Genomic DNA, 20,467 nt, shown 5'->3' with positions numbered 1-20,467 from the left:
AAGTATACTGCATCCTTGTCCCTTTGCACAATGTGTCCAATGACCAACTGATTCGTAAATGGAAGGAATACATTTTTTCTTATTTCTTTCCAAATAAAATGTAGAAAATTACTTACCTTCACAGCTGCTGTTTCCTTGAATCTGATATCCTTTCTGACATGCACATTTAAACCCAATAGGAGTATCAATGCAATTGTGCTGGCAGCCACCATTATTCACTAAGCATTCATTTGTGTTGCATCTACCCGCTGGCTCATCTGACCAATCACCACAATCGTTGACCTTGTCACAAACTTTGTCACTTTCTATACACGTGCCATTGTTGCACATAAATTCACTATCAGGATGGCAGCTAGAGGCAGAGGTAGCTGAAACAACACACATTGTTAAGAATAAATCGGTTACATATACAACCCAGTTGAACAAAGAAAAAAATTAAATAAAGCCTCCTATTCAACTGAGGTCGGTGTTTGTAATGAATTTAAACGTTCACACATATATATCAACTTCTGAGCCATATTCACCTATTGTTTTTAGCCTACTAAGACACTCATTTAAAACTGACTTAATTGAAATTCAATCATACATTCTTAAATGTAATATTATTTTGGGAAGGCTAAATAACAAGCTTAAATAACATCATAATAACAGTATTTCTTAGTTATTTTATTTGTATTATTAATATTGTTATATTGTAAAGTATTTGGAATATAAATTCGAGAAGCCTTTTCCTGGTGTCTCATTTCTAACAGAGTTGGATATGTATATGTCAACGAGAAGTTCTCCAGGAGTCTTCCGGGAAGACCAAAGCTTATCGTGTTAACGCTTTCCTTCCCAGGCTAGTGAATAGCCAATAGCTGGAACTTCTGTTGCAGGAGAATTCGGCCAAGCGTAAACTAGTAAAGTGAGTCCATCTTTCGCCTTCGTCTAAGTTGTATGTTTATCTGTTACGTTCTTCTTAACTGTACGCTCAGTTCCTACCTGCACTGACTGTACGTGAATTTTCACGATATTGAATAAAGACCAATACATCGAAGCAAACGCTATTGACTATCGTTGAGAACTTAAGTAAACCTTTACATCAGCCAATATAAAAGGCACATAAAGTCAGAAGTAAATTGTAAAATAACTTTCAAGCTAAATGGGAGAGAACAAGACCCTAAACAGAAGAAAAATTAAAAACTAATATAATAATAAATTATCAATAACGAATTTTAATAAAAGCGATACCGAATAAATTTTGTTTATATTTCTTTAAATGTCCTTTGAATGATGCAAACCTGAGTTTTAGTCGAATTTTGTTTTCTGAGCATTACATATATGATAACAAAAAAATAAAATATATATGATAACAAAATACATATATATATATATATATATATATATATATATATATATATATATATATATATATATATAACTCAGGTTTGCATCATTCACTACCATATATAATACATATATATATATATATATATATATATATATATATATATATATATATATATATATATTATATATATATATATATATATATATATATATATATATATATATATATGTGTGTGTGTGTATATATATATATAATATATATATATATATATATATATATATATATATATATATATATATATATATATATATATATATATATATATATATATATATATATATATATATATATATATATATATATATATATATATATATATATATATATATATATATATATTATATATATATATATATATATATATATATATATATATATATATATATATTGAAAAATCAGCAAAAAAAAGATAAAAACATATTTCACTAAACCACTTCAGAAAGCGTGGCTTTTCTTAGCCACGTTTAGTTAACTTGGGAAATCAACAGTTTGTAAATGTTCTAATTTTACGGATAAAAAGCGGTATAGAATTTAACCAATTAGTGTTGTTTATTTTTTTCATGGTTCAGTGTGGCAACACTGACGAAAATGTGACACTGTCCTCAAAACTTCAGAATTTTGGAAGAAAAAATGCTAGAAAATCGCGGTCTTCAGATATGAATAGACCCAGTTGGAGTCCAAAGGCCAAAAAAAGTTACCACTTTGATGTCCTTGATTACTCAAACTTTACAAAACAAATGATGGAGACAAGTCACAAAGTAGATCATTAATGATTTTGAGACCTACTTTGGAAATGGGGTTGGTCTAGGCAGGTGAATTTAGGAGTGTAGTTCTAGACCATGAGACCAAAATATGATAATCTAAATTTTACAGGTTTTTGAGGCTTGATTGTATCTTATAGGGGAAAAAAATATGTTTTAAAGTATATTTGAGTGTTTATTAACATTAATTTTAGCAGATGCAACCCGTGAGTGCTGTACTCATATATTCTTTGTCAATCTTAAGGTCGGAGATTTCCTGTTCTGGCGATTTGTCAAAATAATATTAAAGTTCGGGCTTTCCAGCCCTCCTCTCATGAAAATTTTGAAATAATGGGCTAAAATATTTCGCATTTTCCATTTCAAAATTCCTCACGTGATTCTCTATCTGTTTTATTTTCTTTGTTCCTGTATGTTCATTTTACTTTAAAGAAATAAACCGAATTACGACTGCTTTTTGAAAAGAGGATCGTAACTGGAAATGTTTCGGTATCAAGAATACAAGGCCAATCATAAAACAATTATAGTTTCAGTTTACTTGGGCAATTTTCTTCGTCCGTTCCATCACTACATTCTTGCTCGCCACTGCATTTCAAATGGCCCGGGATGCAATTACCATTAACACATTTGAACTGGTCCAGCCTAAAAAATAAAAAGCTACTTATTATTTGAGCTTTTTTTCAGTGAAAAGATGCGGAGTGTTCTAGAACACCCCAAATATATCGTATCGTAATCTTTGCAATTATTACAAAACGTTCGTAAATGATAATAATCTCATAAGTATGAGATTGTGAATATAAGATAATAAAGGCTCATAAGTATTACGAAGAAATAGTTAAATTTGTGTTCTATTCAATGCCGTCACTAGAATTTGAGAACATAAAAATCTACGAATTTCGATTCTCTGGCTATATTTTAATAAAAAAAAACAAATAACAAAAGATTTGGAAGCATTGCATCTGTCATGCAAAATGAGGTGATAAAAATGAAACTTTTCTTCTTCTTCTCTCTCTCTCTCTCTCTCTCTCTCTCTCTCTCTCTCTCTCTCTCTCTCTCTCTCTCTCTCTCTCTCTCTCTCTCTCTCTCTCTCTCTCTCTCTCTCTCTCTCTCTCTCTCTCTCTCTATTCTTTCAGTCAGAACCAGATGCTCTAGAAAAGTTACAACCCTTTTCTATAACAGTTACGAACAAGCTACTCTGTATATCATCAAAGGGAAAGAGAGGGTGAGCCAACCTATGCTGCCACTTATACCGTATATGCTGCGGTATAATACCGCAATTTAGAGGATAACACAGCACAAATTTTCTCATTATAGTGCATACCACGATTATACAGCGCAATGGCTTCGATTACCGTACATATGGTTTAAATGGAATTTATAGCGAGTAATGTCACCTCATCATGGAAAGCAGGGTACGGAGAAACGGGGGTGGAATTCCAACTAATAAGAAATATGGGCCTTGAAAATCTGGATGACTTGGATAAAGCGGTTTATTGGCGCCATATTATTACAATGAAATATCCTGCAAAAAAGTCATGTTTCCAAATATTTTGAAAAAGCTATTGTATATTTTTTGATTGTCAATGTCAAGTATCATTGCCAAGCACCTTTTCAGTGTTTTAAAGGAAGTTAACACTGATAGGCAAAATAGTCTTAGTTGAATAGCTCTTTCGTAGACATAAAAAGTCAAATTAGGCTGAAACGTCAGCTACAAGATAGTTTTAGCCGTGACAAGGTGGAGTTAGAATAGGGACTTACTAAGCGAGTCCTTAAAGTACAACTTCAAATCACTGCATTGTTATGAGTCAGAATATTCTTTATAGTGCGGCCAAAATAGGCGCTGGCAAATCTCATGACAGGCTGTCTAATTCCAGTTGACCTTTGTCTGCCCTTCTAAATAGTTCTTTTCAACGTTTACATTTCCTTTAATATGATGATTACTATTAAAACTTAGTCATGATCATAGCAACAGTATTTTTTGCTAGCCTTTTCCTCTTCCACATTTTCCTCTCATTTTCCTGACAACGCCATATCTGAGGGCCCTTATACTGTTATACACTATTCCTCCAATAAAAGTTAAAAAGTGAATTTTGACATAAAGAGATGAACACAGGGTCACAGAAAACCCAGTAGGTGTATATGGGACCAGATGCCATCTTTTCAATCCTAGTTGTCACGTATCCAAACATCTTCAACATTTGGTTTCGATGCATACTTCAGTCATTTTAACTAGAGATTCTCCAATGGTGGAGTCAAGCTTTAGAATAAGAGAGGGGACAATTCATCTAGAAACAAAATTTTACCTCTGTGTTGGGTGCTTGTTATTACAGACAAAGGCATCACTAACCCTTTTCCTTTGGGGAGGAGAGAATACTTGGATACGTCCAAAATAAAAATCATGCAGATCATTTTTTTAAGCAAATAGTACACTCCTGCAAAATATGTATTCTAAATGATAACCAAGCATGTCTCAAGGCTCTTCAGAATATAAAGAGCCGGCCAAAAAGCAAGTTGGAATGTTATGAAGCATCGAATAGTGTAGCATCCAAAGGAAATAGGATTACTCTGATGTGGGTCCCTGACACTCGTGTAGTGAAGGCAATGAGATAGCAGATAAAGCAGACAAGGCTGAAACATCACTAACAGGCTATTGATCAGAACCCTTCATTCCCATCTCTTAGAGGTGGTGGAAAGCGGAGATAAAGAGGTAGAGCATTGAAAGAGTAGAACAGAATTAGCATAGGAAGGTGGGATGTGACGAAACAAAGAAGGACTTCCAAAGTTTCATCTCACGCTGAATAAATGCGTACTTCGGCTAAAAAGGTCAGAAATATGAATGGTGACAGAAGCCATAATTTGAATTGGAAGTATCGGGAAGCCCCTTAAGCGTATAAGGGATGGCTGATTCCCCGTTTTAGCAGAAATGAATAATGCCCATGGAAACAAGGAGACATCCAGCAGAAGAATGTCCAGCAAGGAGTAGACATCGGCTGGAGTTTTTTTTTATAAGTTAAATATTGAGCTGTAGAAAACAGTAGAGGAAGGAAGTTCGACACCTGGCAAAGTTTATGACAAGAGTGAGGGGACCTAATCTTTTTATGGTTCCTCCAACCAACAATTAGTTGGTTCTTTTTTTCAGTTTTTATGGCGTGTGGAGGCAATGCGCATGTGAGGCCTGAGCCTCGACCTAGAGTAGGTCGAGGCCTAGACCTACTAGGCCTGAGCCACGACCTAGAGTACGTAATGGCTGGGTCTGCCCAGCCATTCAATTAATTTCAAACATTCCCGCAAACCGATGAAACTATGTTATTCTTTACGTGTGCATCTTTAAAACCTATTCTAGGAACGCCCCTAATGTAACACTATCACTAAGGCACGATAGGTCAACAATTAAAAAAAGGAAACAAAATAGCATTGGTGAATGTCATTTTGCATATATGATGTGGCGGAAACAGTTTTTAAATTTAGCATTGTTATCTTTTACATAGCGTCCAGACTATCCGGTATCTTAGAAAATGGAAGGAAGAGCCGGGATTGTGAAGAACTGTGAAGTGCCAGAAAAGGGAGGCCAAATGCGATAAATAAATTTATGATGTGGTATAAAGCGGAAAAGAATAGATATTCATACTCACAATTTTCAGTCCCAGTTTTCTAGAAAACGGATAGATTGGACGAGCCACTAGTGATTAAGATCAGATGAGAATGCCGGAAATCGGCAAAAAAAAATTTAGCATTAAGGACTGTATTTTCCCCTTGCATTGGGGGGGGGGCAGGGATACCCCTTTTCCTTGCCATTTTCCACCCTTTTTTTTAGCAGATTTCAGGGTGAAATCTACCTCTTAAAAAAAATAAATAAATAAAAAAAAAGAAAAAAGAAATAGTTACAAGACATTTATGGATTTTTACAAAAACTGACCTTTTTTAAAATAGCAACGACCTAGGCAAATTAAAGGAATCAAAATTCATGGCAAATTTTGCTCCATTTCGGTGGGAAGGATATCACAAAACACTGCTTTTTATTTTGACCGGCATCACTTTAGATATGCCGGTCGAGTGGCAGCACTCGGCTCAAATATTGAAGCCCCAGGAACATCAAATTGAAAGTATTTTTTCCCAGGGACTCCAGCGGAACCCTTTCTTGTTTACAAACAAGCTCGACAATCGTTTGTAACACAAAATGCAGCTGATCGTCGAGAAATACAGCAGCCAATAGGAGCCTATTCTGCCTATTAAATAAATATAGGCTTGTGGGAATATGTAGCAATTAAGTAATAAAAGTGGCATTTTTAAATACGAAGGAAATGAGGATTCTATTGGTATATCAATAGTTAACTAAAGGAATAAATATAACAGAATTGAATTGCCTAATTGATTTTTCGAAAAAGACATTTTTTTTTAGGTAATTCAATTCACTAAAAAAATTTAAGTTTTTAATCTTGAACAATGTTAATGATATCCATATTTATGCATATTTTGAATTTATGGCAGCGTTAGTCTTTTGCTATAGCAACCAGACAAGTCACACTTACTGAGCTCCATAAAGATAATTTCTTTCGCTAATATTCTACTGAATATTCACACACGTTCTTAATTTTCAAACTTTACGCCTGCTAGGCGTATCACTAGCTAAGAGGTTATGTTATATATGGATGTGTTAGTTTCCATTTTATCCAACTTAAAGAATCAGATTCCATTTTTAGTTGGTACTTTAACAAATAGACCCTCCCTTTTCTTTTATTAATACCATTAATACCAAAAGTTACTCCAGTAAATAGAAATGCAACAAATGAACTCATACAAGTTAGTTCCTGAGATTAGAATTCGGATCAGGGTTGGAAATTCATATTAAAATTCCTTATTTGTTCCTGGGGAAAGTTGTTGTCTTCCCATTTTTGTTCTACTGTGGATTTATGTTCGGTTATAATAATCACTAACAACTCACCGCTGGAAATAAATACAATTACACGACGGTAAAAATTAACCTGTAATCATTTGTCGGGAAATTTTTTTCGTCAGAAGCATCAGGACAATCGGGTTCACCATCGCACTTCCAGTTCATATGAATACAATTGACGTCATCTGCACAAAGGAATTCACCTTCAGAACATCTTGTGTCGTTTGAATTTTCAGGACAATCCTGCAAGGAAACGAACTCCCAGAAAAGCTTCTTTAAAAACTAATAATCTCCAGGATAATTTTCCTGTTTCTTTCAGCCAAAACAATAAAATACGATGTTGAGAACTTTAGGATTAAGGGAGGATTTACCTGTCGGAATTTGAATTTCACGATATACGAATTTTTTTAAGATTTTAGCGATTTTGCGTTTCTACATATCAAAAATTATTTTCGTTTTAACACTGATAAAATTAAAAAACAGTTTGTCAAAAAAAAGCATAGAGAGCAGTATTAGCACTTAAAACAAGTATATTGAGAAATAAAACATAAAAAAATTACATGAGTAAGGAAATTAAATCCAAAATGAACAGAAATTCCACCAAAAAATGAATTCAAACTTATAATAAGTGCAAATTACAAATTGCCAAATGTGTTACAGCTCTTTCGAACCACTGAAAAGAGTAATTTTTTCATTTGGTCTTTACTAGGTTAACGATAATACGTTGACAATGATACAAACTATGCGCGCTTTATTATGTTTGGTCTTACAACTCAAAAAAAAATTATTACAAAGGTTCGTCGGAGAATCCTCCTTTTCAAGATATTTTCTAGTACAAATTGTTTAATAATTAGTTTTTTTCCACTAACTGAGGCATTAAAAACGTTAATCTGAAGAAAAAAAAATATAAAAATTAATGACTTCAAATTTGGTACCAGAAACTAGAACTGAAGAAATCAGACTTTCTTTATCTCTGTTTCATTTCGGCACAAAAAAAAATTGAAAGCCATTTCTTCTTAAGGCTAAGAGCTTTTAGAGAAGCCCAGACTCACTTTACAGGAGGTTCAGAAACTCGTGTGTCCCCTAAAACAAAAACCATTACTTAAAGACATCCAAATTCGACAAATTCTTTGCCAAATGAATTCTTAAAAACACACATTTTCTTTGTATAAAACACACACAAAAGAAAAAAAACTTCCCTGTTGAAATATTCCGGTGAAGGCCAACTTGTCTTTCCTAAAAAGAACAAGAAAAAAAAAAAAAAAAAAAAAAAAAAAAAAAAAATCTAGAAAATCGTCCGTATTCAACAATGTTGCACCCCTTTTCCGCACGTGTAACCAAGGATAACTCAGAGATAAACTCTGGGTGGGATAACTGATGGACTACTTTCACGGATTAATTTCCTCACATCATCAATTATTACAAAACTTTTCAATTAAAATTTTATCGTTTAGGGTGAATTGTGACAAGGAAATTTATTCTTCTTTTCAGAGAGATCGTTCTTTCGGATTTCATTTTTTTAATTTACCCCTGTCGTATAAATCAATAATGAGGAATAATATAGCAAGTGATGACTATGAGAAAACAGGAAAGTGATAGGTAATTAGTGTGATTGTGCTAAACTGGACCATGGTCAATTATGGACAAATAAAAGCAGAATTCAATATGAGTAGCTAAGTAATTTGTTATAATATGTTATTCATAGTTCACGTATGTTATTGGTTTGCTATTAAATATTTCTAACAGTACAGCAAATTCTTATAACGAATTAGTTGACAACTTCTCTATTAAAAGTTTTTGCTCAAAAATCTCCGTGGATAATTAAAGTGGAGATTAGAGTTGAAAAACCGGATAATCTACTCTCTTTAAGAGAGTAATAATGATGAATGTACACATTTATTGAGCCGTTTTCATTTTCTTGAAAGAGGCTCAATAAATTTTTCTGAAAATTAGTACACTAATATTTTTTTGCTTGAAAATATAATCTAGATAAGCCACGACTTGGGAGATCCGTTTTTTCCAGGGGTGATCGCATCAAACATTATTTGGTATCAATGACGTCATGCGAAAATAATGCAAGATGACGATTCGTTATAATAACATCAACCTGAACAATAAAATGTCCATAATTCAAAAAGACAGGAACCTGGACGATCCTAAAAGACAAGACCAATCCAAACCCCTAAAGTAAAAGGCATGGAAAAAATGTCCGATGTAAGTATCAACGAAAATGAAGTAAAAGAAAATCTGCGGTTAGAAGACATGGAACAACAAGCATCACGATGAATCACAAATGAAAGAGCGACACCAAGAATCACATCGAACCACAGACAAATGTATATACAAAGGAATTTGCAATCAAAAGAACAGCACTGTCGCGATGTCCGACAGCAACTAGCGATGGCACAGAATCCGGTACTAAACTACAAAGATGCCGTAAACAGCGCAAGTTTTAATTACACGTCATAAGCATTCTTCAATGTTGTATGTATTCACTGAGGAGCCCACCATTTAGTTGAAAAGAGTAGCAAATAAAGGTGATTCATGTGGATATTGCTGCTTGCATGGTCGAATTGTATTGCCATTCGACTGTTTCCAAATGAATTGGTTCGCATTTTTTTTTACGAAGTCACTCACTCGCAATTTGATTTCAAAAACAAATTCGACACATAAATATATTTTTTTCGCTTCAGCTTCATTCAACGAAAGTGATGATCGAACAACCAATAGTTATAAGATTTTTAGCTTCAAAGCAGCTAGACCAGTTTATCTCGAAATTCATATTGGGACACATCCAATACAAACCACTCAAAACGATTTCAAATCAAATTCATATAATCAAGTGTACTTTTTAGACACCAACGAATGTTGTTAACGAACGCGGAGCACATCCTCTCAAACGGAATCAGTCGTGAATTGACGGTTAAATTGGAAGAAATATGGCAGGGCCAGAACATTTATAACAAAAGAAACACGAGGATGCCAGAAGCTGAGGATGATGTAAATCCACGTATTGCTGCGCTGGGACTACAACTTCCAAATATGCAGATATACCTACAATTAAACCCACAACAAACATTCACAAGATACACACTTACGCACATTTGTACACGAATACACACGGAAGCACATATATGCTGGATTTGATCGTGTTGTTTTCTTCAGGATCATCCCCCTTTTCTATACTTATCTAAATTTTCTTATGCTAATAACTGCAATGGATAACCTAAAGATAATAAATAATGAACAATAATAAAAAGAGAAATTATTTTTATGCACCTAATGTTCTAGATTCTACCTGTTTTTTAGTTTTTTGGTTCCAATGAACAAGTTTCGCTCTTTACTTGCCCTTCATTACCGTGAATGGTTTGAACAATTAAGCTAAACACATATCATTGTAACATTTTAAATCCCTAAATTCTACAGTGCTGACATGATCAACTCAAGCATAAGTTTTCCCATAATCTTATCACAATATAATGCTTGCCTCAGCTAAAATGAAATGGGGCACAAACATCATGGGAATTATCTAATAAAACTCCAAAGATAGTGGATTAGTGGATAATAGGCGAATATGCAAAATGGAAAACAGCTGTTATATAAATTGAAAAAAATTGGTTTTAAGCAAAGAAAATGCTAGTACCCCATCTTGATACACAAGGGAAACTGTGATCTGCCTCTTTCTTTATTTGCCTTCTTCATCCTTTTCACTGCTAGAGGAGCACTGAAATAACATAGATTTTTAAGGGTTAATTTGAAAGATAATTTTTATGTCTATGTGCTTTCTGATAGTAAAAAATTTGCATTAAAATAAAACGAAATTTTTGAAAAAAGTACATCTTCATATACCAGACGATTCAACACACGTAACGTTGGACAAAATAATATAACACACATGTTTTGAAAAGTTGCTTCTATGAAGCATGATGCCTCATGTGAGTGATTAAGCTGCCTTTTCCCTGTGGTTTGACCTTGACTATGTTCCAGCTAAGAAAAGGCCAAAAGTTTTTCTCTGTAGCAGCGCTGTTTGCAGTACTGTTCCTGAAAGGCAAACTCGTGAAAGGTCTACCCTGACGCCATGACATTTACAGACAATTAGAATGAACGTTACAGCACAGACAGCTTTGGAAAGTAGCCAGTAGGACTGGAATCTACTCCGCAGCCTGATTTCCTGTCGTTCGTTCTTTGCTAGGTTCCAGCAAAGAAAAAGCCGAAGGCTTTTTCCTGTTTCAGCGCTGTATGTAGTCAAGGTTCTTTTTATGAAAACTCGAGAAAGGTCTACCCTGACGCCATGACGTTTAATGACTTTTTGAATGTGTACCACTGTCCAGAAGGCTCTAAGGATTTGTCAGTAGGACTATAATCTATCAGACAAAGCGTCAAGTTCCAACATGCTTGCCAAGTACCCTAAGTGATACAAGAGTATTTTGAGGAATGGCACTAATTTCTAGCTGATAGGAGTCTTGGCTCCCTTTTCCAAGATTTTGAAATAGGACTTTTTAGGGCATTTTTATTATAAATTAATTTAAATGAAGCAAAATGGGCAACATAGATTTAAAAAAAAAAACTTTTTTGTATCATTATAAAGAAAGACTCGAGCAAAAATATTTACTTCCCCCGGACATTTTTACGAATCGGTTTGCCACTCGTTTTACGATTGGCCCAACATCTTTTACAAAAAACTTAAATGCTGGTTTACCAACTTTACCTTACTTTACTTAAAATTTGTATTATATTTCGAAGTACATAGTTTGTTGCAAATTACCAACTTAACTTGTGTAAAAAAAAACTAGTGTACTTGCAAAAGTATTTCTGTATATTCACTAAATTTGTGGTAAATATATTTAAAGTAAAGCGATACTTAAAGTTTGTTGTATATTCACTATAAAAAATACATTGTAGAAGAGAGTATACCAGTTCATCAGCAAAATCAGGGCAGTCCTTGTCTCCGTCACAGTGCCACCTCAAAGGGACGCAATTTCCACCACCACAATCAAATTGTTCAGATGTGCATGTTTTCTGGGGACAGTGATCACCTATTAAAAGAAACCAAAATCAAAATGATGAAAAGAAATAAATTATAGGCATAAGATACATAAATACATAGTAGCATGTCCCAATCAACATCTATTAAAGTGAATTAAAAAAGAGTTACACTACTAGTCTCTTTACATTAATAACTTTATTTTGGCATTGAAGTTGAGATGCTATCTCCTTCTTCCATGAGAAGCACTTATTTTAAACTTTAGAAAAAAATATAACAGTTTCAGAGCAAGCATTGTAAATGAAAAATATTTCAGTAATTTTATTTATTTCATTCATTTTAATTAATCTTAAAATTACTTTCTAAATGAGAAATATTTTCCAGATGCTCAGACGAAATGTGTTCTCTAGATAGACCATCCTTACGTTCCTTTTTTTGGAAGTATTTTTGGAAAAGAATAAATTTTATTTATCAGATGAAAAACATATTTTTTATTGACTAGGTCCAGACATTCTTCTGCTTCATTAAAAAGCTTCTCCTGGACTACAATATAATCGCTTTTCGAGCTAAGAAAGCTAGTTACTTATAAGCCTCTTAATTGGAGACTTTTCTACTCTTGACAACCAGCATAAGAGTAAGCTAGGATATAAATATTATTTAGCACCCAATATGAAAGAAAAACTGGAAATATTTTTCTCTGCAAAAGTATTACTTTGAAAAAAAAAATAGTTAAAAAAACAGAAAAATTCAAGTGAAAATTGGCAGCTGTCACAAGATTTGGAAAGTTTATAAAAAGAAATGGGAAGTTTAAAAAAACATGGAATTGAATAAGATATTTGGTATTTATGTACAAATTCAACCGAGGAAAATGACTAAAAGCAATACTGTACCCATAATCAACACGCCCTCTTTACTTACTTTTGATAGGAATCATGGAAGCTACAAATATGTTTGATTTTACACATGATAAAAACACGATCTATTAACATTCCAATTGTATCAAAAACATGTTGTATCATACATGTTATATCACAACAAACACAAATTACTGTCTCTTCGCCCTTTTAACAGCCCCTCCACCGCCAAAAATAAATATTGAAAGTTTAAATCGATCACGCAGCCACAAAACAGGTTATACTGAACAAACCAAGTATAACAATTGATACCTTTCAACGATGGCTGCTAGCTGCAAAAAAATATGACGTCTTTTGAGGAGGAGCCGGCGTTTCCCCCCGGAAAATTGCCCCGTGGAAAATCCCCTATGGAAAATTGAAAGACCTCCCTCCTGCCCTCTAGTTAGATAGTCTGAAGGCAAAGGGCTGCAGGGATAAGGAAAACAATGAGTGGAAAATTAGAGGAACGTTTCTTGTAAGACCTATCTGTTAACAGGGGATAATTTCCGTAATTTACGGTAGAAGCTCCTGAAACTGTGTCAGTCATACCAAGATAAATATTATCGTCAAATCTAACTAAGAATGGTTTTTACGAAGCTGCTGCAGTCCAGTGCAGGGTTGCCACCGGTGAAGAAAAAATCCCTAGATTTTGGAGATTTTGTGGTTGATTTAGTGATTTTTATCAATAATCTAGTGGTTTATGTGCTGACTTAGTGATTTTTTACTTTAAGCAATGTAAAAAATCACTAGGAATAGTGATAAACCTCTAGGGATGGCAGCCCTGGTCCAATGACTATTGGACTCTCCTTCAAAATAGGAGGATTGAAGCCTGAGTCGTTCTATGGTAATGATTTAGTCGTTCTGTGGTAATGCAGTAATGATTAATCAACAATTGATTGTTTTCTTTGTGTTTTTTTTTTCGTCTTGCAAAGTATGAGAGATTTTTCAAGAGGGGTTGTGGGTGAGTGCTGCAAGTATTGTTGAATGTGTGTGAGTTTTTTTCTTTGTTATTTTTCTTTTTGTTGGCATGGCCCATGTGGCTTTAAAGCTTTAAAAGTCTCTCTATCTATTACGTGCGCTATATTATGTGCGTCCTTCTATGATACTATGCGTATTCTTATTCTTGCAATTGTTATGTTATTTTATTGTTATGCATTATTTTTGTTATTATTATGTGTGTTTTAATCATGTGTTATGATTTTGTGTAGGCCTAAACGTGTTTGTTTGTTTTTTTTTTTTTTTTTTTTTTTTTTTTTTTTTTTTTTAGCAATGGCCCAAAGAGGCTTCTGTAAAATTTTCCAAAAGTTATGCCCTGGGGCATATATGGTTCTTATGGAAGGGATGCTCTTATAAACTTCAAAGAGGGCTCATTTGATTGGAAAATGAAAGTTCTAGTTCACTTTTTAAGAGTCAAACGAGATTGAAGGGCACCTATCCCCCCCCTCCACGCCCTTTTTTCCTTAAACCCGTCCGATTAGAACTAAGAGATACCCATTTTTTTAAAAATAGTTTAAAGACCATATAACGAAAACTCCGGGGTCAACACAGCCCCCCAGGGCCCAAGGGCAGGCGTTGTAAGTTGTGCCCTCGGGGAATAAATGGTTCTTATGGAAGGGATGCTCGTAAAAACTTCAGAGAGGGGTCATTTGATTGGAAATTGAAAACTGTAATTCGGTTTTTGAAAGTCAAAAGAGATTGGAGGGCAACTAGCCCCCCACGCCCCTTTTTCCCCAAATGGATCCGATAAAAAAATTGAGATAGCCATTAAGTTAAAAATTATTCCAAAGTCAGATAACAAAAACTCGGGTGTCAACACAGTTTCCCAGGGCCCTGGGGCAGGCGTTGTAAGTTATGCCCTGGGGCGTATGTGGTTCTTATGAAAGGGATGCTCGCATAAACTTTAGAGAGGGCTCATTTGATTGGAAATTGAAAGTTCAAGCTCACTTTTTAATAGTCAAAAGAGATCCGAGGGCAACTATCCCCTCTTCCCATGCCTTCTTTTTCCAAACCATCTGATGAAAGTTTTGTTAAAAATAGTTCAAAATTCGGATAATAAAAATTCCGGTTTCAATACAACCCCCAGGGCCCGCGGGAAAGCGTTCTAAGTTATGCCCTAAAGGCATGTATGGTTCTTATGAAAGGGGTGCTCGTTTAAACTTCATAGAGGGCTCATTTGATTGGAAATTGAAAGTTCTAGTTCCCTGTTTAAGAGTCATGAGATTTAAGGGCAACTAGCTCCCCCCATGTCCTTTTTTCCCAAATCCATCCGCTACAAAGTTTGAGATAGACAATTTTTTAAAATTGTTCAAAAATTCGATGACAAAAACAGCGATGTCAACACAAACCCCCAGGGCCCGGGGGGTAGGCGTTGTAAGTGTTGTAATATCAGGCGTTGTAATATCACAAAGTTATTTCGCACTTTTAATAAGGTTTGGAGTTTTTCGTTTAAGCATTTATTAAAATCCCGTTCAAGCTTGGGGTCTTTGGAACCGAACTCTGTAAAGTAATGCCTTAACCATTCTTCTTCTGGAATGTCCGATGAGCACGTTTTTCCACTGGACTGGGATCTCTTCAAGAACCTACACATCGCTTTCAGGTTTTTGGAGGCTTGCTCTGGAACCTTGTCAGCTTCTTCGCTTTTCAGTTTTCTGTTGGATTTAGGTAGTACATCTTTCTGCTCTGAAATAGTTGGAAGATCATTCCAGTTCTGGGCTTATCGGATTCCTTCCAGATATTATATCACAACGGATTTCTGTACGGATTGTACCCAGAGACCCGTTTGAGCAGGACACTCCCCACACAGTCTTCAGAGCAAGGTTTATAAGTTATGCCCTGGGGACATATATGGTGCTTATGGAAGGAATGCTAGTATAAACTTCAGAGAGGGCTCATTTGATTGAAAATTGAAAGTTCTAATTCACCTTTTAAGCGTCAAAAGATATCAGAGGGTAACCAGCCCCCCCCCCCCACGCTTTTTTACCCAAATTCATCTGATAAAAATTTTGAGATAGATATTTTGTTAAGAATAGCGAAAAGATCATAAAACAAAACTCCAAGGTCGACACAACCCCCCAGAGCCTAGGAGCAGGAGTTGTAAATGATGTCCTGGGGTAATATATAGTTATTATAGAGGGAATGATCTTTTAAACTTAAAAGAGGGCTCATTTAATTGGAAATTGAAAGTTCTCGTTCACTTTTTAAGAGTCAAAAGAGATTGGAGTGCACCTAGCCCCCCCCTTCCAAGCTCCTTTCTCCTTAAACCCGTCCGATAAGAACTTTGAGATAGCCATTTCTTTTAAATAGTTCAAAGACAATATAACTTATACTCCAGGGTCGACACAAGCCTCCAGGGCCCGAGGGCAGGCATTGTAAGTTGTGCCCTGGGGGAATATATGGTTCTTATGGAAGGGATGCTTGTAAAAACTTCAGAGGGCTCATTTGATTGGAAATTGAAAGTTCTAGTTCGGTTTTTGAAAGTCAAAAGAGATTGGAGGGCAACTAGCCCCCCACGCCCCTTTTTCCCCAAATGGATCCGATAAAAAAATTGAGATAGCCATTAAGTTAAAAATTATTCCAAAGTCAGATAACAAAAACTCGGGTGTCAACACAACCTCCCAGGGCCCCGGGGCAGGCGTTGTAAGTTATGCCCCAGGGCATAACTTACAACGCTGGTTCTTATATATGGTTCTTACGAAAGGGATGCTCGTATAAACTTCAGAGAGGGCTCATTTGATTGGAAATTAAAAGTTCAAGCTCACTTTTTAATAGTCAAAAGAGATCCGAGGGCAACTAGCCCCCCTCCCTACACCTTCTTTTTCCAAACCCATCTGATGAAAATTTTGTTAAAAATAGTTCAAAATTCGGATAAGAAAAACTCCCGTGTCAATACAGCCCCCAGAGCCCGCGGGAAATCGTTCTAAGTTATGCCGTAAAAGCATGTATGGTTCTTATGAAAGGGGTGCTTGTATAAACTTCATAGAGGGCTCATTTGATCGGAAATTGAAAGTTCTAGTTCCCTTTTTAAGAGTCATGAGATTTACGGGCAACTAGCTCCCCCATGCCCTGTTTTCCAAAACCCATCTGCTACAAATTTTGAGATGGACAATTTTTAAAAATTGTTCAAAAATTAGATAACAAAAACTCCGGTGTCAACACAAACCCCCAGGGCCCGGGAGATAGGCGTTGTAAGTCTTGTCCTGGGGGCGCATATGGTTCTTAAGAAAGGGATGCTCGTATAAACTTCAGAGAGGGCTCATTTGATTGGAAATTGACAGTTCTAGTTTAATTTTTAGGAATCAAAAGAATCCAAGGGCAACTAGCCCGCCCCCCCCACACCCTTTTTCCCCAAGCCCATCTAATTTTTAAAATAGCCATTTCATTAAAAATAGTTCAAAGGTCAGATAAGAAAAACTTTTGTGTCGACGCAACTCCCCAGGGCCCGGAGATAGGCGTTGTAAGTGATAATCTGGGGGCATATATAGTTCTTATGGAAAAGATGCTCGTACAAACTTCGGAGAGTGCTCATTTGATTGGAAATTGAAAGTTATAGTTCACTTTTAAAGAGTCAAAAGATATCGGCGGGCAACTAGCCCCCCCCCATGCCCATTTTTCCTCAACTCCATCTAATAAGAACTTCGAGATAGCCATTTTTTTAAAATAGTTCAAAGATCATATAATGAAAACTCAGGGGTCGACACAACTCCCCAGGGCCCAGAGGCAGGCGTTGTAAGTAATACTCTGGGGGTATATACAGTTCTTATGGAAGGGATTCTCGTATAAACTTCAGAGAGGGCTCATATGATTGTAAATTGAAATATCTTGTTCACTTTTAAGAGTCAAAAGAGTTCGGAGGGCAATTAGGCCCCCCCTCTCTCCACGCCCTATTTTCCATAAACCCATCCAATAAGAACTTTGAGAGAGCCATTTTTTCAAAAAGGTTCAAAGATCATATGACGAAAACTCCGGGGTCGACAAAATCTTTCAGGCCCCGGGGCAGGTGTTGTAAGTTATGCCTGGGGGCATATACAGCTATTGTGGAAGGGATGCTCGAATAAACTTCAGCGAGGGCTCATTTAATTGGAAATTCAGAGTTCTGGTTCGGGTTTTAAGAGTCAAAAGATATCAGAGCGGAAACTAGCCACCACCACCCCCCCCCACGCCCCTTTTCCCCCAAATGCATCTGATAAAAATTTTGAGATAGCCACGTTGTTAAAAATAGTTCAGAGGTCAGAAAAAAAACACTCCGGTTTCGACACAACCACTTAGGGCCCAGGGGCAGGCGTTCCAAATTATGCCCTGGGGGCATATATGGTTCCTATGGAAGGGATGCTCCTATAAACTTCAGAGAGGGCTCATTTGATTGAAAATAGAAACTTCTAGTTCACTTTCAAAGAGTCAAGAGACAAAGCGACAAAGCGTAAAGCACTTTTACACAGTGAGAGAAGGAGGCGATACCAAAACTCTTGTTTGTAGTAATTTTTATTCGTTTCAAGCTTGATTTGCATATTCAATTTATGCAAATCGTTTTATGAATTTTGCATATTCGTTTTAAGATTTATTTATTCATTTACATTAATATCTATTACATGTTTTTTTGCATTGATTGTTTATTTAATTTCTCTTCGGGTTAAGTTTCATTTATACTTAAATAGCAAAATATTTTTTTTTTCGTTTTAAGCTTGATTTTCATATTCAATCTAAGCATTACTCGCTTTAAGATCTATTTATTCCTTTACATTATTACTTGTTGTATGTTTTTTGCTATAATTGTTTATTTAATTTCTGTTCGTTTTGGGTTTCATTTATTCTTTCATAGTAATTTCTGGTCGTTTTGAATTTGAACTTTAACAGGTATTTGTATCTGCTGATCTTAAGTTTAAAATGGCCTTTACTTTTCTTTGAAATACTTCTTCTTCGAAAGTTTTTTTTTAAATTAATATGTTTAAAAGACCATCGGTATTTGGTACACCGACTTGGTATTATTTTTATTCCAGGTCGCCCTCTAGGCATTTCTTATGCTAATGAAAAATATTGTCTGTATAAAACACCGTCTATACAATGCATGACGTTATTGCAATACTATCATGTATCTTTTTTGATCTTTCAATTAACATGAATGCGACGTCATTCACATGATTTTTTTCTTCAAAAATATGTGTCTTAAGTATAGTCAGCCAAAGGGTACATGTCCTGTCCATGTCAAACCAAAGATTCCCATGCCCCAGGGGAGGGGCTTACCCCCACGATGGGAAACACGGCTCTAAACGAACTTACCGGCAGAGGTAATCCCGGAAAATCCTTCCCTTGGCGCGTTCAAGAGAAGGTATAACAAGTACCTCAGTGTTAGAAAATAGGTAACTACCAGGACTAGCGACAAATTGTCATTTGTGATGGAGCCATGAAGCCTGTATTAAAAAAAAAATCCCAAACTCAAAATTTCCCAAACCAAAGACCCATCTAGTTATGTTTTTTCAGACCAGAAAATCTCAGTGTGTCAGTTTTCAAAAAAAAGATATTGAACCTTGTTGGGGTTCCACCCCTGTTTCTTTTCTTTTCAGATAAATGACCCTAGATTCAAGAATTTTCATTCAAAGCTAGATTCAAGCTTTGAAGTAAATTCTATTTTGGAGTTCCTGGTCTGAGCCATTGAAAGATAAAATTAAGAAAAAGCAGAATGAATTTTGAATGTTGATTGAAAGGATTGGCTAGGGCTAAGCAAGGGTCCATCCCTACGCAAAGCTTGTGTACAGAACGAATATTATTTTTGAGTTAGTCCACATTTAGACCCCGGCTGGGGAAATCTATTCTTTTTGTTATATGTGTGTGACCTTTGGAAGATTACAAGTAAGATATTTTCTACAGCTGTGTAGACTAATTTTTCCAGGAACCCAGACAGGGTAGGAAAAAAGTTACGAGATACCGTCATTATTGTATTGACAGGGGGGTTCGTTACCTCCAAGGATATAGTTAGAGATTTTTATAGTGGTGACCCGGGCTGGGTACACCCTTGGCCTTAGAATTTGCCCATTGGACCGCTCGATCACGTTATCATAACCTGGGGCACGGTATATTGTAAATTGGGTACTAACACACCCTATATTAAAAGAACCGTTGGGGTAAACGCGGGCTTCCCATTATAATATTTGGCGCCACCAGGGGCTTTCCCCTCCAGTAAGTGGTGTAACACCATTTTTGCGCCAATATGTGGTGACACCCGTACCTTACCACCCGAATAAACCTTTTTTGAAAAAATACAGATATATAAATGTATACACAATTGCTCGCTTAAAGAGAAGTAGATATGTGTAATTGTCATTATTGGATTTGGGTTTTAGGATGTTTGACCTTTCTTTTAGCTTTATCATGAAAAACTCAAGAAGCAAATATATTTGCAGAGCTATTGAGCTGAAAAACTCAAATTGCACAAATCTTTCTGGAAATATTGAACTTCAATTTACCGAATTTTGTCCCTTTTTTACAATGCTATCTTACTTCTTTTAGGTATAATCTTAAATTCTTAATCTGAAACGTTCATTTTTCGTATCGTTG

General features: G+C 35.5%; 1 protein-coding gene across 1 annotated transcript in view; it reads right to left on the bottom strand.

The window, feature by feature from the left end:
* Positions 1–20,467, bottom strand: part of LOC148956676 (uncharacterized) — a 275,875-nt gene that overhangs the window by 77,318 nt on the left and 178,090 nt on the right. The window contains exons 9-12 of the mRNA XM_089091698.1: positions 11,957–12,078; positions 7,131–7,285; positions 2,687–2,790; positions 117–368 (exon numbers count right to left, since the gene is read on the bottom strand). Of these exons, the coding sequence (XP_088947824.1) occupies positions 117–368; positions 2,687–2,790; positions 7,131–7,285; positions 11,957–12,078 (633 nt within the window). The remainder of the gene's footprint in view (positions 1–116; positions 369–2,686; positions 2,791–7,130; positions 7,286–11,956; positions 12,079–20,467) is intronic.

The sequence above is a fragment of the Artemia sp. Qi Xiang Cuo genome, chromosome 1 (assembly GCF_049724085.1).
Source record: "Artemia sp. Qi Xiang Cuo chromosome 1, ASM4972408v1, whole genome shotgun sequence".
NCBI classification, from domain to species: Eukaryota; Metazoa; Arthropoda; class Branchiopoda; order Anostraca; family Artemiidae; genus Artemia; species Artemia sp. Qi Xiang Cuo.
The sequence above is the reverse complement of the archived record's forward strand: the minus strand, read 5'-3'. Positions and strand labels throughout refer to the sequence as shown.